Here is a 23,501-nt window from a genome sequence, read left to right on the forward strand (position 1 = left end):
ATTGCATTCAACCACGCAGTTCCTGGGCTTCGGAACTTCCCGAACACGTACTCGGCACCACAAGGGAGTGAGCTGGTTCAGTGAAATCACCTCGAACTTCAATTTTCGGTCGTCATTCTGCGTGCATCTAAAAATACACTTACACACCTTAAACCTTTTTTGGCATTGAAGCTTCTCTCCAAGGTGGAGCAAACACAGGATTTCTTTTGTCACGCTCAGACGACTTGAGTCCCTTCATCCAGCAAGTACGGTATGAAACCCGGCTCGGCTCTTACACTTTCCCTTCCGGGGCACACGCTGGCTGCGGATACCCCCACATCAAGGAGAACCCGAAGCTAGGAAGCGCCACGCGGCCCCCGTTCTTTTCTTTCAGCAAACTGTTCAGTCGGTTTGCATAAGCCCCTTTGCACGTACGTATGGGCCAAACAGATGGTCCACGGTGCGGCTGTGCAGCCCTGATAGGCGGGCTGAGCTGATAGTATCGTGTAGGTGTTGTGATGCGGGAAGGCGCACAGATACTGTCGCTTGAGGATTCCTTCACTTGAACAGGAGGATGCTAACTGGCTCAGCAAGTCACCTCTAGCCTGGTCATCTCAACATGCGCGTATGATCAGTAATCAATGTTGCGTAGCAAGCTGAAATAGACTCCTTCCGGTTGAGGGCTCCCATAATGTAGTACTATATATGCTTACACACACAACTCCGTTCCCCCAAAACCCCACGCTTCTTTAGCGAACCAATCACCCATCCGATCTGTCCCATTTCAGGCAATGAAGGACTACAGCAATTTTCTCATGAATTTGAGACTCAAAGTATAGGGGTGTGACTTGATAGCCCACGCATGGCTATGATTCTCCAGTAATGCATATTCCGCGGACATTTGCACTACCCATTCACCCATCCAACTCCACTACCACGTCTCAAAATGTCAACTATCTGGGCAGGTAATAAAACCAATATTTAGCACTGTCCCTCGTTACTCCTCTAATGGAGGCTCACAGAACCAAGTATACAAACCTGAGCTCCGTATGTTATTTCTTGACGATACATGGGCGTCGTGGGATCTTACAGCTGGCTCGGGCTTCCAGATCCTCACGGTGCAAGTGGCTTTCCACTTGAGAACAACTAGTAACACAAGCTAGGTATCTACCGTGCGTTTCTCTCTTGTGTGCGTTCCTCAACATACCGTTCATTCGATGAAGGATTCCTGCTGGATACTCCAATCACTGGTCTCAATATGGCTTGCAATCCCCTCGGCTGCCAGCACGTCATGCGTCTACTGCAACTCCCCTTCAGGAATAATCCTCGCCTGTGTTAATCGCAGACACGTCTACGGAAATGAGGGCTGACAATATCCTTATTCCAGTTATCTTCCGTATGCATGTGTCATACATTTGTACGTCATATTCGGTTTTGCTGTTCGATAGATCATAGAAGACGCGCGACTGAGCGAACAGGGACAGCCAGCTAGGCACATCTTCAGCTTGCCTTCGGATGGATATATCTGGAAGCTTGATTTTAACCCGTGCGCATTGCGCGCTGCCTGAATACTCCATGTTTGCATGAGATAGGACGGCAAGCTAGTCGAGGCGCGACTCAGAAGGGGGCGTTGAGATGTAATGGAAGCGTGTCAAAACAATCTCAAGGACACCACTCAGCCAAGCAAAGTCCCAATTGGAGGTCACACACAATGGTATGTCTTTGGTGCATGGACGATGAGGAGCCCTCGCTATGCATGCCAATAGCGATGGTTTGCCGATCACACGAAATCTTCCAGGTGGATATAATATAAGAAGGGGCAATATAATGGGGGGGCTCCGCATGCTCCGATAAAAGCGTAGATGCCATTAAGTTCATCGTGTTTGATTTCGGCAAATGAGCATTCATAGGGAATGGCGGTCGGATCGGAGATTGGAAGTCCAAGTATATGTCGGATGAACTGGAGTTTTTGCGGACAGAAACCACTTCTCCAGTCACCACATCCCAAATTCGTACCGTGTTGTCACGGGATGCTGAGGCTAACCTCAAACCATCAGGTGCAAATGAGACCGAGTTAACATAGCCAGTGTGCCCGCGGAGAACGTTGAGCCCTCCCCCAGTCCCCGCGTTCCAGATCCTAACCGTGTTGTCACGAGATGCTGAAACTACCCTGGATCCATCGGGTGAGAACGAGGCCGAGTTAGCCCAGTGGAGGATCTTGAGTCCTTCGCCAGTTACTGTATCCCAGATTCGTGCTGTCTTGTCGCTGGATGCGGAGGCTATCTGCGATCCACCAGACGAAAATGAGACGGAGTTGACCCACTTGGTGTGCCCTCGGAGAATTTCAAGCCCTTCCCCAGTCACGGCATTCCAGATTCGTACTGTCTTATCACCAGATGCTGAGGCTAGCCTCGATCCATCAGGGGAGAATGATACGGAGTCGACCCACTTGGTGTGTCGGAAGACCTTGAGCTCTTTCCCCGTCACCGCATCCCATATTCGTACTGGCTCATCAAGGGATAAGCTACCCTTGATCCATCGGGTGAAAATGAAACTGCGTTGACTTCACCAGTGTGCCCACGGATAGTGTTGAGGCAATCTTCCCATCCATAATCGTGCCCTTGTACCGTTGGGAGGTGTTCAGAAGATGATTGATGACCTTGTCTTTGCGGAGGCGGATCAGGCGGATCAGGCGGATCAGACGCAGCCGAATGGGCGATATGTCCAGCAGAAGCTGGAATGACTCCATAGTATTAAACGACGATATTGCAATAAGAGTTGGAGTAGAATCTTCCCCAGATTCCGGTGTTGTGATTGGCGGTTCTGGTTCTGTGGGCTGACATTACATATCTTGCCGACAATCGGCTAGTCAAGTGGGGATCGCATACCTCACACCACGTAGTGACTTTATCCAATTCAACAAGAATATTCTTCGTTGCCCCAGCAGGCTTAAGAGTTCTAGCCATTTTGTTGCTGATCTAGCAATGAAGGTTTCCAGTTTGTTCGTTAACTCTGTTGAAGGGGTTTCAACTTCCGCTATATGGAGAAGGCCATATAGCGCGGCATATTGAACATCAGGGGAGATCTTTGATTTGATCCTGAGAGCGAGGTTTGGAATGTTAGAGTTGAGTATTAAAGGGTTGGGGAGTGGGAGAACATTTCCCTCCGGCAAACCGTCAAAGGATTTCGATACAGTACTTGTTAAAATCGCGGCATTGCAGCCCGATCCTCTGAGCACGATATCACAGTGTCATTAGATGTTATCATAGATATGCGAATGTTGACGTGCATCCAGGCCCTGCGCTGGGTAAGCGATCCTAGCAAGAAATGCCCCAATCGAGTGAGGAAGCCATCCCCTTGGCTTCATAGAGTCCAACAGAGTCCAAAGGTTGCCACGGAGGATTAGAGATCTGTTGTGGGGATCAAACCGTAAACAACAATAGTGCGCCGCGATAGAAACAACACATACGGAGCCTTGACTTTGTAAAGCCGTCATGATCTGATGCTGGATTAACAACGCTCCAGCAGTTTTCCTAGAGCGATCATAGTCATGAGCTTCCCTCAAGGGTCTTATCGCCACGGGGTCATACCGGCCAGACTGTATACTCCCGCAGTTCTTCACTGACAATGCGAAGATGGATGCCAAAATCACCGAGAAAGGGGTTTTTTTTTTTTGAAAATTTGAATGTTCTCTCGGCTCGCCTTTCCTATCAGAGCTTCTTCAGACGCCGAGAGCTGAGCCTGCAAGCGCATCAGCGGTACATTCGGCAGCGGATCGGGGGCATGCAACCTCTCACCACATCATCTTAAGGGAATATGATCCCCCAGAGCCCCGAATCAATAGAACCGATCCATTCGAAAAGGTGGAAAAGACGGAGAGTGCGGAAAAGTTGGCATTGGAATGGGGAGAAAAGGTACGTGCTAGAGTGCCTGTGGTGAGGTGGATACTTTCATTATCCTCGATTGGCTCAAGAGCATTCAAGCCGGATGCTGTCCCAAAAAAACTTTCCTAAGTAGGGCGAGGAAACAACGATACCGTCACATCAATGCCGAGGCGGATAATCGGGCACCAAATAGTCGCTCACAGGATGCTGGTCTTCAATCTCCCCCCTTCTTCGATACTCGACAGCTCTCCACTAGATGTCAGCGCATTACGGATCAGCGGAGGATGGCCAGAATCGAAATCTTCATCAATTTCTTCAATACATTGGAGAGACATCTGCTAGATAAGTGAAATAACGCTAGGACTCTAGCCTAGCTTCCAGCTCGAAAGCTTGGAACACGTACCATTGATGGTGGCGACATGCCTTCAGAGATCTAGACGCCAGCCATTATGTAGTTGTCGTTGTTTATTCTGGATATTTATCCTGCAAACCATGGGCTGCTCGTAGGCACGGGTCGGGGTGAATACATGAAAATAAAGAGAAAAATAAAGAGATAAGTCCGATTTGGGTATGTCTGTTTGTTCTGTCCAGGAAATGCCCCAAACACTGCTCCACTCTCAAGTCGTCGCGTATGGGTTGGCAATCGTTAAAAGCGAATGTCATGTCTCGGGGTTTTCCTCATCTACTCGGTCATTCCTCTTCTCATATTCACCGCTCGCTGACAGAAAACCTGCTACCCGCCCAATGCCTTTTTCCTCTCCCAGGGGGTCGGCAAGGATCAGATTATTTTCGCTGTCTGAAGCTGTACACAAGGCATTCCAGAAGTATGTGTTGTCTCGTTTCTACGAGTTCTCCGCAGATGCAACTAGGGTCCTCTTCTAGGAGGAACTGTTCGTAGTATTGTCCGATAAAGGCGTGGTCAGTGCGGATTTGTACAAGGCAGCTGAAAGATCTGCGGGACAGTGATGTGAAGCGTTTGGTGGGGCGAAGGTGTGGTTCTAAGCAGTTGCATATATAGTATTCTGATGGTATATACCTGTTGTTTAGGGTCTGTGTTTCAGTAGGAAATCCATTCGATCTTGTAGCGGCATTTGTTTAAGTTGCACATAAATGCCGCTGAGGCGTTGAACGAGTATTCGGAAGGGAGGTTGGGGCCTTCTTTGGCCAGGATGTCAGCGCGTTCGTTCCCTTTGATAACAGGGACCCATTTGATTTCCATGCGGCAGTGTGGGCGTCTATCTAGCAGGCCCAGAACGGTTTCGCGGAATCGTAGTGATTGTTGGATATCTAGGTTGCCAGTATACGTTGAAGGGCCCGGTGTTGTCTGAGAAGATTGAGAGGGTAGGTATGTCCTCTTTCGGGAAGTGCTCGTCGAGCCAGACTCTGAGGTGTTCTGATCCTTGCGCCAGGCCTTCCATTTCTGCATCATACGCCTCTACCCCTTTCCTGACATTCGCACATTGGTAGGCTGCGAACCCATATCCCCCTTTTCGAACGCCCTGGTCATACGCGAGTGATCCGTCAGTGTATAGTAAGATGTGGGTTTTATCAAGTTTCCATTTTTTTCAAACGGTCTTTGTGTTCCTTGGCCCAGGTTTTCCTAACTGATACCCTGGTATTTCCATTTTCACCCTTCCAACTAGGTCGTCTATTGTTGTTGGTTCTGGCCATAGGATTGTCGGATCCATTTCGATATCGATTATGTAATTCAGGTGTGGCATGCTCTTCGATCCATTGGGCAACACTTCAATTTCTAAATGCACAAGCCCTTTGGCTGTCACGGCCCTTCCTGCATTCCTCCGAGTCCGCAATGAGTACGGGGACACACTGCCTCCACCTGCCCAATCAGATGCCATCGAGAACGTTACAATTTGGGGACCAAATACCTCACCTGCTCGACGGTTGGGGAAGCAAGACCATCATTTGCACGATAGCTCAGCTCTCATCGTACATTTATAACGAGAGGATAGACTAAGCTCCATGGGGTTGGCCTAACAGGCGGGGGATACCATTTTTGTCTGTGTGTTTTTTTTTCGTATAATTTGTGCTACCAAGGACAATTGGGCCAAGACTGGTTCATTGCTACTTTTGAAATCAGTTGCGGCCGCAATATTACTGTGTGCTAGAGCAGTCAGCAGCTCGGAACTAGCCAACACCCCAGCAGCACAGTTCCGACGATTCCATCCAAATATCCTATTCGAGGGCATTCCTTTCCAAGCACCTATCCAATTTCCTCAGCGGGGCATCCTTTCGAAGTTTGGAATCTCATCGCTCTGGAATGTATATGACGATCTTGTTCAACTAATGCTGCAGTCCTGGGAGGGACAGAGACGCTACGAACCGTTCCGAATGGTCAGAGAACATCGCGAAGAGAGAGTGAGGTTGGCTACGGGTTTGTGCTTGAATATATGGCCAGTAGAAGAATGAGGAAAATGATTCGGGTTAGCTGTGGCGCAGACGCGCAGCTAGACTCCGTTGCGTAGAGGGCATGTTCATAAATTCTGCATGAGTGTGCGTATATCCGCTAACTCATGACCCCTTCCAAGACGTTCCAACGGAACAACCATGCCGGCATATAACCGCCAAAGGTAATTTGCATAGATGTCAGGATATTCAGAATGAAGCTGATGAGAGCGTAATCTCGCCTCTTCACCCATATCGAATGCTTCTGCATAGCGCCCCACGCGTGAAAGTATCTTGGATAGATCCCGCAATGCCCAGGCTAAATTAGCGACATATGAGGTCGGATGAGTAATGTGCAGATGACGCCAAAGAGAAATGGATTCTTCGATGAAGGCCACTGCTTCAGCGGGACAATCAAGGTAATCGAAGGAGAGAGCAAGATTGTGGAGTGATTGAGCCAAATCTGGGTTGTATGATGTGGGATGAACAGCAACGAGCTTGCGCCAGAGCTTGACACTCTCTTCGATCACTGGGAGTGCATCGGAATAATGTCCCAGATTGTCCAAAGATATCTTGAGACCGTTGAGCGATAGAGCCAAATCTGGGGTGTATGACGTGGGATGAACAGCAACAAGCTCACGCCAGAGCTTGACACTTTCTTTGATCACTGGGAGCGCCTCGGAATGACGTCCCAGATTGTTCAATGACATGCAAAGATTGCAGAGCGATCGAGCCAAATCTGGAGTGTATGACGTGGGATGAACAGCAACGAGCTCGCGCCAGAGCTTGACACTTTCTTCGATCACCAGGAGCGCCTCGGAATAACGTCCCAGATTATCCAAAGATATCTTAAGACTGTTGAGCGATTGAGCGTGATCAGGAGTGTATGACGTGGGATGAACAGCAACGAGCTCGCGCCAGAGCTTGACACTTTCTTCAATCACTGGGAGCGCCTCGGAATAACGTCCCAGATTATCCAATGATATCCTAAGATTGTTGAGCGATCGAGCCAAATCAGGAGTGTATGATGTGGGATGAACAGCAACGAGCTCGCGCCAGAGCTTGACACTTTCTTCGATCACTGGGAGCGCATCGGAATAATGTCCCAAATTATCCAATGATATCTTGAGACTGTTGAGCGATTGAGCCAAATCTGGGGTGTATGACGTGGGGTGAGCAGCAACGAGCGCACGCCGCAGGTTGACACTTTCTTCAATCACTAGGAGCGCCTCGGAATGATGTCCCAGAGCATCCAATGATATTTTAAGACTGTTGAGTGATTCAGCCAAATCTGGGGTGTATGATGTCGGATCAATAGCAACGAGCGCGCGCCGAAGCCTGACACTTTCTTCAATCACTTGGAGTGCCTCAGAATGACGTCCCAGATTTGCCAATGGTATCTTGAGATTGTGGAGTGCTCGGGCCAAATTTGGGGTATATAATACCAGATCAATAGCAACAAGCTCACGCCAGAGCTTGACACTTTCTTCCATCACCGGGAGTGCCTCGGAATGACGTCCCAGATCATCCAATGACATCATAAGACCGTTGAGCAATTCAGCCAAATCTGGGGTGTAGGACTCTGAGTCTGCGGACACGAGCCAACGGCAGAGGGTTACGGAATCCTTCGCCGACTCATGTGCCTCCTGAAATCTTGAAAAGAATGCCAGATTCCGTCTCACATCGTCAAGTACTTGGATCAACTTGTGAATGTCTTTCTTTGAATTCCGGTCAATACTCAACTGAAAGTGAACAAGACTGAGTAAGAATCCATTATAAGCCTCACTGCTATTTCATACCTTAGCCCACTCAGGAAATGATGATACACTGATGTACCCTTCTGTTCTCACACAGACCTCCACCCAGCGCGTTATATGCTGATTCAGAAATGCGAGAACCGATCCGTTGAGAACCTCTAGTGGCTCCTGAACTTTATTGAGGTGGCACACGGTGTACCGACACGAGTAACGGAGTTGTTCCGACAGCATCTCTTGAGGGATGCGCGGAAGTTCATCCTTTTGGCCCAAATATTCGATCAGCCCCAAACCCTCCACACAGCAAAGATCCTTATTCAAGATCTCGGTACAGCGTAGGGCCATGGTGGCATTCACCCTTCTCGTATCCACCATGTAACGATGATCAAGTGACTCAGGACCGATTTGGCTTGTGAGAAACTCGCGGAACGACTGATGAATGATGCGGATCGGTGTGTCGGAATTGGGGACCCCTAATAAGAGGGAAGCAAGTTCAACCAACGTGTCGCGGATGGAAGAGTTTAAGAACGGTGACAAAATTGCATCCCATGCCGCAATAGACAGCGGTTGTTCGGCAATCAGGATCGCCCCCATGACGATGGGATAGTCATGCACGAAATCCTCCTCTCCCCAGCCACATTTATCTAGGATGGTCGTATACAGCGTACCCATCACTCCTTCAGGAGAATCTGTTGATCGAGAGGTACCTGTGTTGAGCAGCCTATCCAGCGATTTCCTCGGGTTCTTCGCCAACCTCACATAACGGAAGACAGTGCTGATCCAGATGAACAAGCCACCGGCTTTTTCCGATATGTCTTGAACCAATGAATCTTCCTCGAATTCGTCTTCGCAACCAGAACAATCATCCTTTAGACGATGCAGCTGCGTGCGGACGTAAACAGAGCAGTCTTGTTTATTGGCATTATCCAAGATATCTATGCCAAACCGGTCGATGGGAAAATTGGGTGAGAGAAGACGATTCACGAGGTAAGTTGGTCTTGATGTGACAAAGAACTTGATGTTGGATGGCAATTTTGGTGTTCTTTTCGAAGTATATCGGCAAGGCGTTCAAAGTCTCGCGGCTCACACTCATCCAAAGCATCAACGATCACCACCACGGGATCGCCGAAAGCCCTCCGACGGAGAGGTCCAGCCACGAGCCTCTCGAATTGTACCGGGAAAGATGCAGTTGCGAGGGTTGGATCGTCCCTAAGAATGGATATGATGGAGGCACAGTATGACGGGTTGCGCTTTGCTAGAGATCGAGCCATGCCACTGAATAGGTGATCCGGCCGTGACTGCTCGCCGGCTTTGAAGAAAAAGGTCAACAACAGTGACCCTTCGCTCTCGCATTTCGCCGCGATTGAATGGGAAACCGATGTCTTGCCAGCACCAGCCACGGCTGTCAATAGCATCACCCGCTTCGTGTCGTCCTCCATATTACGACACCAGCTCATGACACAGTCGATAAGACGTGTTCGGGTACCCTCCAGGCACGCCTCAGCTGGGTCATGATGGGCGATGGTCGGATATCGCAGTTCACTCAAAACTGAGTCGCTCTCTGAACGGCTTTGGTTATTTACTACGTCTGTTAGTTTGGCGCCAACCGTTAGGCTAAATCTCAGCTACATGATCCCGAACGAGTCAGGATAGTAGAGGAACAGCAATGCGAGGAATAATTACCTGAAATGATGCCAACGCTTTGTCGAGAACTTTCTTGAAGTCATCAATCCTGCCCGGATCCTTCGACTGTGAGAAGTAGTTGGTAAGAGCGTGCCGCTTCTTCATTTTTGCGAGGATTGGTACGATGTCGTTGGCGATCTGTTTTAGCGCGCTGTGGAGTGGCGCGTAAATGTGATAGCCGGCCGGCCAAAAATCCATCGTACGCACTCGTCCAGCTTCTTGGCGTTCTCCAGCCAAGGTTTTGCCTCTTCCGTTAAAGTGTCATAGGATTCGATGGCCGCTAGCACGTCCGCTACAACATCAACCACATATTTCCCAAATTCCTTCCATTCTTTCTTATCTGACTTGAACTTCTGCGTGTTACGAGTGATGAGCGTTGGTTCCTGATTCATCATAACCCACTACTTACTTGGATCTCGCTAAAGATGAAGAGGGCGGCGCTAGTGGGACCTTTGAGGGGAGGGAATGCATCGGATGCAGCATTGATGGCTCTGAGAATTGGGATCGCGAAGTCACCTCCTGCTTCTAGAAGGCGATCGACATCCCGTCTGAGAGCGTTGGCCTTCTCCTTGAGCGACATCGTTGACAGGGGACAGGCCAGTGTAGAGCGATAACAATGCGATGGCAGTGAGGCAAATATGTGCTGCACTGCCCAAGAGCCATGTGAGGTACCGCGCCTTTCAATGGGTCACTTATGGAAGGTGAACGCGAGTCCATCTGTTGGGGAGTTTCGATGCTCAAGATATTGAAATCCGCCATTGAGAAGAAAGAGGGGATGCAGGTCGATCGTCCTGGTTGCGCAATAACGACAGGACGAGCACAACGTCAATTCTGGATCCCACAATATCACCGTGACACTGAGTTGATGATTATTCTTCGAGACACGTGATACCGAGAGAGCACTTTACGCCAACCGCCAACATAACACATCCACTGACGTTGTGGCTTTTAGATCGATCCCATTAGAGTCCCTTTTCTTTGAACTCCCCCGGACGAACAATGAGCACATATTTTCTCTAACTCCACCCACGGTCGTTGTATCTCCCACTCAGTCATAGCTTCACTCTCCGCCTCTGACATACTCCACGCTATATCATATCTATCCCTAGATTGGACGAAGGACATGGCTGCGAGAAGTGTTCCTCAACAAGGCGTCTCAAGGTCTTGCGCTAATAAATGACTCAATTCGCCGACACACCACCTGGCCTCAGGAAGGAGACAACAGCTGTGGAACCATTTTGTTCCGATCAAATCTACTTGGTCTCTCGTTTCATCGTGCTCATTCTCCGATCTCTCGAGGGAGGGTGGGGCCCGGACGTACCGCATATTCGCCTGACCATTGTTGGAGGGCCGTAAACGGTTATCTGTGATACCTACCAATTGCCAATACTGAGCGTCCAGCTAAGGAATGATGCACCACGATAGCAGCTACAAGCGATAGATCGAAAGCAGTCTCACTCACCGTATTGCGCGTATGGGGTCTTTGATTTGGATCCTCAAGTCCCCTTCGAGTCCAATCTAGGAATGCACCCGATGCAACTTTACTCAATATGCATGCTCTACGCTCTCCATCACGGCCACACACGAGTATACTCCCACCTATCATCTTCAGACAATAGCCCACGGAACCTCCATCGCCGTAGTTGAGGTAAATACTTTCACTGAACGAGAGAGATGAACCGTGTGAGCGAGACGTTATGGGCATGTGCATCAGAGCGAAGAAGGATGTTGCCAAGCAGCTGGGGGACCGGGCGAGTCAATACTGGTGATCCGCATCTCACAATCGGTAATTTGCACGAGATTTCCGTCAATGGCGACGAGAACAAGCACGCGAAATGCGACAAGTAGTAAGTACCCTGTGCAGGATTTCGGAGGGCAGTCCACGTTCATTTCTCCCTAACTACGTCCGCATCTTAGCATGCAAGACGTGCCAGGTCACAACTCGGCCTATTTACGCCGTTCGTGTCGCGGTGATTTCACGAAAAGATACCGGTGTGAACAGTCATAGAAACCAATTAGGGCCGACTGCGACCGCGCCATAAATGAGATTATTAGAACCAGGAAACAGCTGAATCGTTACGGTCGGATACTTGTAAGTCGTTTACATGGTCAGGCATATTCCAATAGAGGCTGGTAAACTGCCTAGGCCGGTCAGGCACCAGTGCTGCTGCTACGCTGTTATGCTGGGTGTCGATCGTTCAGGGAAGATCAATATTGCTTACTTACTAGCTCAAAGTACTTCCAACTTGATACATACAGTACTAGCGTTAATAAGTTACATGTCAGTATTAACCGGTTCCTGCACCTACTATAGTTATTATATACTAGGAGACACTCCTGACAAGAATGAGTCGAATATGGAACCTGGAAAAAAATAAGCTACTGGGTTGATGGGGGAGAATCGAAGCTGAGAGCTATGCTGGGGCCGGTGTCAGATGAACTCCATTACATAATTTCATTCACTGCAGTGTCCCCAGCAGTTGCCCTGATTTGGAAACTTATGTATACCCAAACGCAGACTTAGCCAGCGTATACCTCGCTTAACTGCACTACTTCGAAAATTAGAAATTCATCCCGCACAAGGAAACTCGCTCGTCAATAATTGGAGCCAGCGCAGCGCAACCGTCTCATAGGGAGCTTCACGTACGAACAGCTATATATGGGTATATAATAACAACCAGGCCAGGCACAAGCTCCCCCACCCGCTTGTCTCAAATTACTCTTATGTAAAGGGGAAAACGGCGGAACGAGGACGAGCGCCGGGAAGTTGTGCCGTGCATATTATGCATGGCATGGGCCACATGAACAAACGTACGCGTGCGGCAACCGTACGTTGCGTGATCAAAATCATGAGATGAGAGCGGAATCAGTCCTCCGAAAGATGACCAAGCGTCCCACCATTCTGGATATACATCGATCGCCAAACTGGTCCGTCGATCTAACGATCTAATCGCTAAGCACTCATTGCTGTGCTAAATACTTAAACACGTGTGGTCGGCTACCTGTACCCATCTTCCACAATGCACTCACAATTACAGCGCAACAACTTGAATCTTACGAGTTAGCAAATATTCTATATATTCTGGCAGCACAGTTTCTTGCAGTATAAAATGTCTTTCGCGACCATTTTTTTTTTGGCTTTACATATGTGATTACAGCGTTTCTTTTCTCTTTCCCCAGTACAACATGATGATGATGCCTGTTGAAGCCCGCCAACTAAAATACGAGTCCCCAGATCGAACGAGGAGTGGGAACCCAACGAGTCAGTTACCCCGATTGATCGATCGATATACGGTTGTACATAATAATAAATTTGTTTTTTTGTCTTGCTCAATCATCAGCCATCGCATCGTCCTTCGACAATCCAGCTTTCTTATGGGCTTCTTCGGATGTATAGTCGACTTGTTGACGATTACGACGTGTTCGAGAACCGACAATGTTACCCGGGTCAATCTATTGATAGACGTTCGAGTGTGAGATGGAACGCTCGTGCAAGAGAAAAAAAAAAGTGATCAAAGTCGATAAATAAAACATACCTTCTCTGCATCCTCATCCTCTTCGTCATCTTCCTCCTCATCATCATCATCATCGTCGTCCTCATCGTCCTCATCGTCCTCATCGTCGTCTTCCTCTTCCAGTTCATCATCCATCAATTCATCCTCACCATCACCGCCAGTAGCAGCTCCCTTTCCTTTTCCTTTGCCCTTGTTGAGCGGAGATTGGGGAGTCTTTCGAGTCCCAGCTCTCGTTGGACTACTACTGCACAGTTGAGTCGTGCGGTTATAATTGTTTCATGAGGTTATATAACCGTGTATTGTGGGTATGATTACGGGAAAAAAGGGTGGCGGTGAGTTATTTTGACCGTTTGTATGCATATATTGTTGTGCATTTGATGATCGGGGGGAGAACATTGATTGAGGCCGTCCGTGTGTATGTGTGTGTGTAGTATATGTCGCGGTGGGAGAGTGGGATAAGCCAGGGGTGAGTTTAGATAAGGTCGACAGAGAGGTTAGCGGGAATAAAAAAACCAGGGTTAGGGGGGTCGAGATGTTTCAATGTCACGAATGGAATGACATTTGTCATTGGGAGGGGAGGGATAGCGGGGGGTGCGGTGCCAGGCGGGAAACCAAGTCAAATTTTTCGTTGGATGGACGAACGGGCCGCCAAAAAGATCGCATGACATATGTAATAGATTAAGTAGACAGAGAGGACCAAGATTTAGGATATTGGGATTGGCCGATAACGGAGCGGACCGCCGAAGCCACGAGAGCAAGGGTTGGTGTTAGGGCGGTGAAGAACACGGGCGACGAGCCCGGTGAATTCAAAAAAAAGAGAGAGATTGATTCATGGATGCATGTTGAGATGAGACAGAGCGATCAGGGTCGGACGGGGAACCGCGTTTTTTTTTTGTTGCAATTTTCGGGTTGTTTCATGAGTCAAAATGGGAGACGGGGTTGGCAGTCAGACATTATTGATATTGTGATATACCCCCCCAAAAAACGACGTACGTGTTGGCCGTGTTGGCGGTAGTGGAGGACGTTCCTTTCACTTCGTCAGACATCTATCTTTCTTTGTTCGTTGACCGCGGCTTTGCAAGATGAGGCGATGTGTTCAGAGTCAAGCAGTAGGAAGAATAAGACGCCACAGAGGTCGAAGAACCGCAAGACAAGGGCCTAGGTTTTTGTCAAATAGTCGCTAGATCTCAAGCACTTGGGTTTGGTACAAAGATCGAAGAACTGAAAAGCGTTGGCTGGAGATTGATTATGTAACGGACATGATAACAAAGGCTGGTCGGCTTTTTCCACGAGAAGTTGGACTTTCCATGTTTAGGAACTGGCAATGCAAATATTACGTAATCATGACGTGAAATCATATTTGTGGAGGTATCGGACTGTCGAGCTTGTGAAAGGGCTTCTTTTCGAGTTTGAAGATGAAGGGCACTAAACAGGGGTAAAGGAAACGTTGTTGACTTCAAATGTCACAGAGATTGATTCCAGAACCACAGGACATTTGGAAGTACATATGTACACATACAGGAACCGACCAAGAGTTGATTGGGGGAGGCGACGGGGGGAGTCCATGGAGGGACACATATTGTTACAAGCAAACGAGAATACAAATCATTGAGAACACAAAACCCATTCCATTATTGTTAGAACTTTCCAAGCCATCGTTTTTGACCAGCCGATCGATCTGTATGAGTGGATGTATAAGTAGGCGTGTTAACTTGAGCGTAGATATGGAAGTGAGTTGCGAGAAGGATGTGGGGAGGGATAGAAGAGAGGACTATCGATTGACGAGATCGAACGCAACGTATGCATACGCGCATGCACAGTGCACCGAACCAGCCTCTTCTTCCTTCCGTTCAAAACACTACCCCGAACAGAACGAGGCGGAATACAGGAGAAGAGATCGAATTGGGAAAAGAACAAAGCCAAATCCTCACCCTATTAAGTTATATTTCCGTGTCCCCCCGTCGCTCGCACTGGTTTAGCAATAGCATGGCCTACAATAACAAGGGCAACAACGACATCCGCCACACCTGCAAGGGCAGCAACGACAAGGGCAACAGCGGCACCTTCGACCAGCCGTTCGCTCTTCTGCTCCTTTATCCACTGAAGACATTCCATCACCTTCTTCGCGTGAGGTGGAGGCGGGAGGAGGATCGGCGTTTCCGGAGTCGCAGCAGCATGATGATGGTGATGACGCTGGTGCGTCTTTGGATGGCCTGGGTGTAGGCGGGTGCGAAGACAGGGATGGGTGAGGTTAGGGTCGTTCTGCGAGAGGGGACTATAACGTACGCGGTAGAACCAGCGCCAGAGCAACAGGATCCTTCATCTTTTGCATCGTTTCCCATATTGTTTTTTTATCTCGTCTTTGTGGGTACTAGTCAGAGAGATGCGAGGGAGTTCGACCTGCTGGTGAGATGAGACGAAGGAGAGACGATAGGCCAGACTTTTATACGTCGAGAGACTTAATAAGTTGAAATTCGTCTGTAGTTCAGAGTCTACCCCAGAAACGGCCAGCCAACTCCGGTCACATTGCTTCAGGGTGAGTGATTGTATACCGCTGTCGAATTGCATGGCGCCCCCCGATGGGCAGTGAAGAAAATCAGCCGTGAGCGTAATTGATTGGGCGCATGGAATTGCGCTCACCTTCGGACCCGAGGATGCGCAACTGTCATACAGCCGAGCTTTGTCATCTAAACGGGCGCAACTCTCCCATACAGGCGTCCGCGTGTGTGCTGTGCATGATACATAGCTAGTTCCAGACATGTCTCCCCCCCCAACGAAGGATAACTGACGAAATCCGAAGAAAGTTCGGTGGGTGGGATGATCGTTTTGCCACAACTGCGCCCCACTTGGCATATTCAATTGAGCCAAGAGATGCGCGCGCATCCTGTCACTCTGTGACAAACCTTGTCACCAAAACGGCATAAACTGTGTAAATGTCCCCCAGAGTCAAAAGGGTTTGTCCCCAGGGCTCGAACCCAAGCTCAAAAGTTCACTAGATCACACGGTGTCCAGATCTGGGGCTGTATAACCAGGAAGTAGTACTGTGTATTGCCAAACGTGGCTATAACACTTGGTTCTTGAGCGGGCATCACATATATCCACGCTGAGCGGTCTGGGAGAGGCTAGACTGCAGAGATGCATTTGGTATAGTTGTTGGAAGTCCTGCCATGCAGCCTGGGGGAACCCGGAGTCAATTAAATGCTGCTTGAGCGGCGATGCATTCGAAAGCGGTCAACGAAACAATTAGAGCAAGGGGGAACCAGTACTTGTGCCAGGTTGAATTGAATTGTTGACTCGTGAATCCACGTGGCGGTGGGTTCATTGCAGGAATGGGGAATGGGGAGCAGGGGCGCGGTGCCGGTCTTGAGCGTTCATTTGTTTTTACGTTTGACGTATCAGATTTTAATTTTTAGCTTCTTTCTTTGGCTGCAGAGATCATGATGGATTCTCGGTAATACTAAGGATGGCTAGGTCATGGATTTGTACGTACGGCCAGTCTGTGTATATACATATACAATATATATACGTGCGATCCTCAACTGGAAGAACGTAACGGGTGAAGGGTGAGCATGAAGAGGGAAGTTCAGCAATCTGATTCGACGTGGTTGATCTGGTTGACGGTGTAAGTATCCTTCCTCCCACACAAGTAACGAAGACCTGATTGATCCCGACCAGCCAATGATGATCAGTGACGTTGAAGCGCTGCAATTTGGATCACGCAACTAAAATGGGAAACAGCATCTTATTCAATTCAATTCAATACAGTATCGAAAACAAAAATGGTCAATTCTTTTGAGTACGAATAAATTTGGCCAACTTTCGCACGAACGGGGTCATACCTCATTCATTTTGAATAGGATAGATTCAAACATGTATTATCCATTCATTCCCGAATTGATTTGCCCAAATCCTCGGTTGAGACAATAGAAATTCATATTTGGTAATATTAAATCGTGCTGCTCCCCTTCGGACCTTCCCTTCCTCGCACGCTTGTTATTCTATACTCATTCAAACCATGTGGATTGGAAACATCGTTAGTTGCACAAAGGAATATAATATCCCCCCCCTGGTCGTGCGTTCCCTTCTCTCTCATCCTCACCCCTCCCTCTCTTTTCTCACCGTCACCGTCTTGTTCGACTGCACCCACACTCTCCTTTCACTCCTATAAACTCGTATCCTACCTCACTATTTTGCTAGTTCCAACCGGCCCTCAGCTCTAACTCTCTAGCTCTGCACTCCTTGTTCTTCTTTTCTGTCTTCAATCTTCGCTTGCACACACACACAGTCTACATCAGCACGCAATAACATACAACCAGTACTAATTGCACCACCATGCCTGTACCAGTCCCTGCTTCACCGACGCTTCACTGCATCTTAATTTCCAACAGTCATACTCTCTTGGACGCATCTCTCTTTCCCTCTCACATCCCAACCAATAGGGCCTTTGCGCCATGTGAACCGAAAGAGACCGATTCCTTTCCTCTTCCCCTGTATACCCTTCGTACGAATCCAGCCGGAAAGCAAACGTTCATATCAGGAGCGGATCGAGGTCCTTTTGCTGCTGTTAACTGGTCTTCTGCCTCTGCTTCCCACTCTCAATCTCCGTGTGAGAACGCAAATGGGAATAGCTTGTCATTCTTCAAATCTGCAATGACGAGTGATACTGGCGTTAGTACAGATCCTTTAGTCGTCATTGATGGACTTCAAGTGAGGTCCACTGAGTTACTCGTTGGCAGTCACGGTCTTCACGGGTTGTGAGTTCCCTTTCATTGCCCTATTTTTTTGTGTCTGTTTCATATTTCGTGTTATTTCCTGTGGTCGCGAGATGCCTTGAGTTCCCGTTGGGGAGTACCCTTTGTTCGCGGTTCCCCCGGACGAACAATTTGTTTATGTTTTGGTGTTTAAACTCACCATCCCCTTGATCTTTGATCACCATTTGATTTTGGATTGTTCGCTTCGTTCATTGCCTTTTGGCATCGTTCTTGAGCATCGCTGACGCTCTTGGCACGTGCGTTGGGGCGAGAGCTCGATCCTGAGACAAATGCACCTTCACCCTTCGCTCCGTGCATTGGAACGCGCCTTTCTCTTTTGGTTTCTGGTTCAGGCTGACTCATTGAACCCTAATGCATGAAACTGACTGTTTTTTTTTCTTGTTCATGCGTCTGGCTTCCGCTTCCTCTTTTACTTAATCTGCACCCTGACCCCTGCCCATACTTTCCCTATCTCTCCAACCTTCCCTTCTCTGAACCCTTAACGGCTGCGGGTTCGGGCTTGCGATCCGCACCGCATCCTTTGGGTCCCTCCCCGCCTCCCGTTTCCCCTTTGGTGCTTCGAAAACAAAACGCAACGACAAATGGCACACCAACTGCAGTTCGAAAAAGTTTCGCGTTCCTGGGTACAAAGATCCATTTAAATGGAAGAAAGCTTCAGCTGGCATTTGGCAGGTATGTTGTTTCATTGAATTTTCAATCCCTCTCGATTTCGGCCCACTTTCCGGTTTCTAAATCCTCCCTGAGGGGGTGGGCACGTCAGGGGTCCTATTCCAGTCTTGCTTTTTTTCTTTACATTGCATCATATCGGAAGTTTTTTGCGTTTGGGGTCCGACGTTGAGATCATGATCATTTCATCGCAAGAGGTGCTTTTTCCTCTACTTTTCCTCTCCTTGAACCCTTGACTGCGGTGCTCGTTGCACTTTAACCTTTTTGGGTCTTCGTTTTCGTCACTCCTCCCATTCTTTTTTGCGCTCCTGTTCGGTGCGTTGTGGCGGCTTATTCAGTCGTGAAGCTGACCCTTCCCTCTTGCTTTTTCCGTTATGCATATAGTGTTATGCACCTGATCGTTCGTTAATCACGACCCTCGAGATAAATAAGAAGATCCGACTCATCATGTACGCTCCCCCTTCTCCATCTTCCGCTCCCGCCTCTTCATCATCAACAACGTCAACATCAACATCGGGAGGTTATAGTACCTGGAATCCACCACCTTTTCCTTCGATTGCGTATCGGACCTTGTTGGATACGATTGTTCTTACTGGATTGCTCATGACGGTTGGGACGGAAGATATCGTTGGATTCTGTTCCTCAACTCCTAGTCCTAGTGTTCTGCCGGAATCTGGCGCACGTCGGACTTTGGGTTCCTCTGCTGCCGGTTCTACCCGTTCACCCCGAGCTCATTCCTCTTCGGCTCCTGAGCCTTCTTGTGCTGTCACTACATCCGGCAGTGGGTCTGGATCTAGATCGATGAAGGCGCCCTGGGCGCATTGGGTCGTACCTGGTAATGGTGACGGAATGAGTGGAAGTACTAGGAATTTGATTGGAAGGAGGAGCAGGAGTTCGAGAGGGGATAATAGTGCAACGTCTAGTCAGACATCAACGGAGACGAGCAAGTCGAGTATGTCTAAGATGTCCAAGGTATCTTCATTTACGGGTGTCTCTGTGAGGAGTATGAAGTCTGCGCCGTCTTTGAGGGGTGCTGCCTTGTCACAGACCGAGGATGCTGTCGAGAAGGGAAGGAGAGGAAGAAAGAAGATGGAAAGAGGAAGCATTCTGCTGGGATCCTGAAATCGATGCTGCCGATGATCTCCGCTTTCGCTTTGGGTCCTGGTGGTGGCCCATTCGGTTCTTCGATCACCACGACACCATCTTCATCTGTGCCAGATTTTGAAGAGGAAAAGCATCCGATTCTGGATCTCGGGCTAGTACGAGGAGGCATGCGTTTGATTACCAGAGATGTGGTTCGGTTGGTGTTAGTGGAGGTCAAGCACGGATGAGGACGTTGTCGGCGTCGATGCTGGTTTCAAGCCCCAAACCTGTATCTACGGGATGGAGTTCACACTTGATGGAACCAATCCCGGCCTCTCCAGTTGGAACTAGATTCGATTCGCTGCACACTGCTCGGCCTACAATGACGTCTTCATCCCGTTCATCCGGGGAGATGACAGACGCCTCGTTGGAGAGTATGAAGTTTGCGGAGAATCCCAATTTACATCATTTACGCCCTCTACCTCCCCAGACTCGCTCCTTTTTATTTCCATCGATGTCTTCAAGTGCTTCTCAATTTTCATCAACGTCCGGGTTCACTACACCTGTTCGAACTAGTTCGTACGCAATGGCCCCTCCTACAACACCCGATCGTCCAAGTTCCAAACATTCATTCCTACGACTCAACTCATCACCAGCGTCAGTTCGGTCACCTTCAAGATCTGCGATGCTAGCCCCACCCGTATCACTACCAAGGACCCCGACTCCTCCGCGGTCGACAGGGCCTTGTGGTTTGCCTCCTACTCCTACGACTCCTCTGTCGATGGCGTCTTCATCGATGGATCCAAGCGAGGAAGGATATTATGGGCCGTCTTCTCCTTTGCCGATTCTTTCGGAGGCGAAATCATGTAGTAAGGGGTCCACAATGGAAAGCGGCGGTGAGAGTGTCAGTGGGGGTGGAACTGGGAAGCTTTCTTGGAGAAAGAGAAAGATTTCAAGAAGTGCGATAAAAGGGTTGGGCTCGGCGGTGAAGTCTCCTGGGACGTCGTCTTCCCTTGGTGGGACAGTGAAGGAGACAACTGTGGTGAACGGTGTGAGTGGGGGTACGAGTGGGAGAGAAGTTGAGGAGGTTGTCGGGCAGGAGGGATGCTTGATGGGGTTGTTGGGTGCTGCGTGACGGAACTTTGGCATTGGCGCTCGCTGAGTGGACCGCTCTCCCTCCTCCGATTTTGCATTCCCCTTTTAGGCTTGCACGCATGCGGCTACTCTTGTCCTCCTATGCTTATATTCTCCTCCATATTACTTCATTCGATCTTGTTCCTCTTTGCCATTCACAGTAACGCTGGAATACCCTTTGGATCTTACAGTCTGTCAATATCAGCGCAAAACTGACCGCGCTGTATCCTCTTCTTTCTCTCACTCCCCCTATCTTTTACACACTCCTTTCCCAATTCTTTCTTGACCTCCTGATGTCTTGCGCAAACCGATACCGCCCTTCGATACCCCCCCCCCCCTGGCCCACCGCCACTTTCTTGCTTTCCCCGCTGACTGTAATATACACACATATCTCCGTGACGCGCTCCGCCTACGTTTGTATTCCTATAAAACGTAATGGAAGCTTCAAAAGGTGCAAGTTAAGCACTTAAGAAGGAGAAGGTCGAAATCTGATTCTGATTTGCGCATCATATGCATGCTTCTTACCGAGGGAAGCAAGGAAGGAAGTCATGTGGGTGCAGGTACTTGCAGCGTTGAAAGCTTGTTGTGTCTATTGGGGTTCTATTGTTGGCGAATTGGGAGGGATGTTGTGCGTGTGTGTGTGTGTCTCCTCACTCGCTCATGCACAATGTCCCGGTACCATCACAATTGGTTGTTCTTGCTGGTACTTGACATTGTACTAGCGCAATTATTAGCTGTCGTTTATCGGGATAACCCTTGGGTGTATGGTTGTTCCTGAACATACACCCTTTTGTGGGAGTTGATCCCCCTTCCTTCCTGACTACCAACTTGAAATGAACCCCGTGGCATTTCCCCCCTGCCACATTATCCTCACAACCTACAATCAGTTTCTTGATACTGCCTATCACACGGCTGCTCTTGCCCTTGGGCATGATCAGTGTTGCTAGGGGGGATGGGGAGATCTACTGCCATGGAGACGCGTACTATACTAGCAGAAGAACTCCCTTCATTTTTCCCCCGCGAGGCCCAACCAACAGTACTCTCTCCTCTTCTTCTTGTGCCATTTGGTCGCCTGGTTTTTGCGGGCTTGTTCTCCTTTTCCTTCCTTCCCCCCCCCCTTTTTTTTTAAAAAAAAAAAATTTCCCCGACTAATCATGGGCTGTGCGCCATGTCTGCTGATCGAGGCATTGGTCCAATCTTACATTTTTATTCTTCTGTTACTTGTACCAGCTGACAGCTGGTTTCTTTATTAATCCCCCACACCCCCCCAAGTACTGCAACTCGTCTCCGTTCGCGCTTGTCCCTCTTTCTTTTTCGGTGGCATTGTGGACGGTTGGCGGTGCTTTAATAATTTGCCCCGTAATATGATCGCTAACTTTTGGTCTCCATTTACATACATACGCAACATATATACCAGAATCAAATCGAAGAAAAATAGACCTTGCATGGCCATCTTTGATGACTGACGTTATCGTTCGACTGATCTGAGAGAGATTGTATTCATAAAGTAATTCGCCACTCGAGTCACAATGCATATGTACACACACAACAACGTACACTTTTCCCATGGCCACTCCTCAGCCATTGGTGCCTCAACGTTACATAGTATAGTGCAGCACCCACTAATGACGCTAAATGAGGATAAGGAAATCATCATTCAGTACAGCAGTTGCCTTGCAGGCATGTTATATGCGTCGGTAACAAATTATCGATCCGTTCCTGAAAATACTGCTGCCCAACGCATATCATATAGTAGGCTTGCATGCAGAGCATACCCAAAACCACTCATGAGTCCCAGAAACGAATATGATAAGTATATGGATATTTTAATATGTTACGTAGGGGGGTTGGACGAGTGGAAATATTTCCGGGACATTGGAACTTTGAGTGATGGGTATCGATATCTCAACCACCGGCCACGCGCCATCGTAGAACTCCGAAATTCGCTCAGGATGGGCCCCCGCGTCGATATGACGTATGAGTTCAGCTGATCGAGCTGATAAGCCCATGTAACCCCGCCGAATATCCTGAATCTGATGGTTCGGGCGTGCAAATCATCCTTGGCGAATCCAATGCTCAATTGATTGACCGCCGGTCGGTCGGTCACTGCAGTTTTCTAGGAGGGGGACCGGATATAGAGTGCTCAGGCTGTTGTTGCTCTCGCCGGCGTCGCGTCAACTTGGGAAGTCGGCGTACAATCATCTCCTGACAAAATGCAATGTACGTATTGCGCACGAGGAGGTGGGTTGTGGTGGGTGGTGGTTATTGCGCCTCGCTTTACTTAAAGAAGTTATGCAAAAAAAAGCATACATATCGAAAAATGCGTTTTCCGGCGCGTTGTACGAGTAAGTATATTATGCATGTGTAAATATGTTCACCTGCAGTTGCATCCCACGTCATCGCGACGTCTCAAGAAGGCTAAATTATTCCTTGGCGAATCATGATGCCACGAGGATGAAAGGCACATGCCGCGCACACACCACACATACTTGAGGGACGCAAATCGATCTTGCCTAACGTCATTGATATATCTTGGTGTCATCTTCCCCCGCACGCAGCCGATCAAGTCATTGTCATTTTCTTCTCGACGGGGCTCTAATTTGGGGGGACTGATCCCTTGTGATCCCT

At 48.8% G+C, this 23,501-nt stretch overlaps 6 protein-coding genes across 6 annotated transcripts; 4 read left to right on the top strand and 2 right to left on the bottom strand.

Annotated features, from left to right (window-relative positions):
• Nucleotides 1–6,214: 6,214 nt before the first annotated feature.
• On the bottom strand, nt 6,215–10,435 carry EI90DRAFT_3073564 (uncharacterized protein). The gene is made up of 7 exons (XM_039061447.1): nt 10,113–10,435; nt 9,911–10,056; nt 9,704–9,854; nt 9,110–9,645; nt 8,066–9,062; nt 7,848–8,008; nt 6,215–7,604 (listed from the first exon to the last, which is right to left on the bottom strand). The coding sequence occupies exons 1-7, from the start codon at nt 10,281–10,283 to the stop codon at nt 6,356–6,358; spliced, it is 3,411 nt and encodes a 1,136-aa protein (XP_038912154.1). The 5' UTR covers nt 10,284–10,435; the 3' UTR covers nt 6,215–6,355.
• Nucleotides 10,436–13,024: 2,589 nt separating this feature from the next.
• Nucleotides 13,025–14,343, bottom strand: EI90DRAFT_3073574 (uncharacterized protein; the record flags this gene model as incomplete). The annotated part of the gene is made up of 3 exons (XM_039061448.1): nt 14,212–14,343; nt 13,240–13,459; nt 13,025–13,156 (listed from the first exon to the last, which is right to left on the bottom strand). Coding segments are annotated over exons 1-3 (392 nt in total), but the record flags the coding sequence as incomplete, so codon positions are not given.
• Nucleotides 14,344–14,663: 320 nt separating this feature from the next.
• EI90DRAFT_3073577 (uncharacterized protein) lies at nt 14,664–15,985 on the top strand. Its single transcript, XM_039061449.1, has 4 exons — nt 14,664–14,896; nt 15,150–15,431; nt 15,505–15,772; nt 15,859–15,985. Exons 1-3 carry the CDS (start codon nt 14,679–14,681, stop codon nt 15,509–15,511), a joined length of 507 nt encoding a protein of 168 aa, XP_038912156.1. The 5' UTR covers nt 14,664–14,678; the 3' UTR covers nt 15,512–15,772; nt 15,859–15,985.
• Nucleotides 15,986–17,468: 1,483 nt separating this feature from the next.
• Nucleotides 17,469–20,052, top strand: EI90DRAFT_2183963 (uncharacterized protein). Its single transcript, XM_039052663.1, has 5 exons — nt 17,469–17,886; nt 17,941–17,972; nt 18,590–18,605; nt 19,062–19,628; nt 19,685–20,052. The coding sequence occupies exons 1-5, from the start codon at nt 17,551–17,553 to the stop codon at nt 19,985–19,987; spliced, it is 1,254 nt and encodes a 417-aa protein (XP_038912157.1). The 5' UTR covers nt 17,469–17,550; the 3' UTR covers nt 19,988–20,052.
• EI90DRAFT_2183997 (uncharacterized protein) lies at nt 19,874–21,131 on the top strand. Its single transcript, XM_039052664.1, has one exon. The coding sequence runs from the start codon at nt 19,984–19,986 to the stop codon at nt 20,872–20,874; it is 891 nt and encodes a 296-aa protein (XP_038912158.1). The 5' UTR covers nt 19,874–19,983; the 3' UTR covers nt 20,875–21,131.
• EI90DRAFT_3073585 (uncharacterized protein) lies at nt 21,094–21,990 on the top strand (the record flags this gene model as incomplete). Its single annotated transcript, XM_039061450.1, has 1 exon — nt 21,094–21,990. A coding segment is annotated over exon 1 (239 nt), but the record flags the coding sequence as incomplete, so codon positions are not given.
• Between the last annotated feature and the right edge of the window lie 1,511 nt (nt 21,991–23,501).

This window comes from Cantharellus anzutake (assembly GCF_015039405.1).
Source record: "Cantharellus anzutake strain C23 chromosome Unknown EI90scaffold_54, whole genome shotgun sequence".
NCBI classification, from domain to species: domain Eukaryota; kingdom Fungi; phylum Basidiomycota; class Agaricomycetes; order Cantharellales; family Hydnaceae; genus Cantharellus; species Cantharellus anzutake.

Bases quoted from the DNA above. Each gene is read 5' to 3' on its own strand.
- EI90DRAFT_2183963 (XM_039052663.1), top strand. From the start codon at position 17,551: ATGCCTGTACCAGTCCCTGCTTCACCGACGCTTCACTGCATCTTAATT. The intron at 17,887-17,940 runs GTTAGTACAGAT...AGGTCCACTGAG, and splicing joins CAATGACGAGTGATACTGGC to TTACTCGTTGGCAGTCACGG. The intron at 19,629-19,684 runs GTATCTTCATTT...GCCGTCTTTGAG, and splicing joins GTATGTCTAAGATGTCCAAG to GGGTGCTGCCTTGTCACAGA.
- EI90DRAFT_2183997 (XM_039052664.1), top strand. From the start codon at position 19,984: ATGAGGACGTTGTCGGCGTCGATGCTGGTTTCAAGCCCCAAACCTGTA.
- EI90DRAFT_3073564 (XM_039061447.1), bottom strand. From the start codon at position 10,283: ATGTCGCTCAAGGAGAAGGCCAACGCTCTCAGACGGGATGTCGATCGC. The intron at 9,646-9,703 runs GTAATTATTCCT...GGGATCATGTAG, and splicing joins AAGCGTTGGCATCATTTCAG to CTGAGATTTAGCCTAACGGT. The intron at 7,605-7,847 runs GTCCTACACCCC...AGAAAGTGTCAG, and splicing joins CTCGTGTCCGCAGACTCAGA to GCTTCGGCGCGCGCTCGTTG.
- EI90DRAFT_3073577 (XM_039061449.1), top strand. From the start codon at position 14,679: ATGTCACAGAGATTGATTCCAGAACCACAGGACATTTGGAAGTACATA. The intron at 14,897-15,149 runs CTGTATGAGTGG...CCAAATCCTCAC, and splicing joins TTTTTGACCAGCCGATCGAT to CCTATTAAGTTATATTTCCG.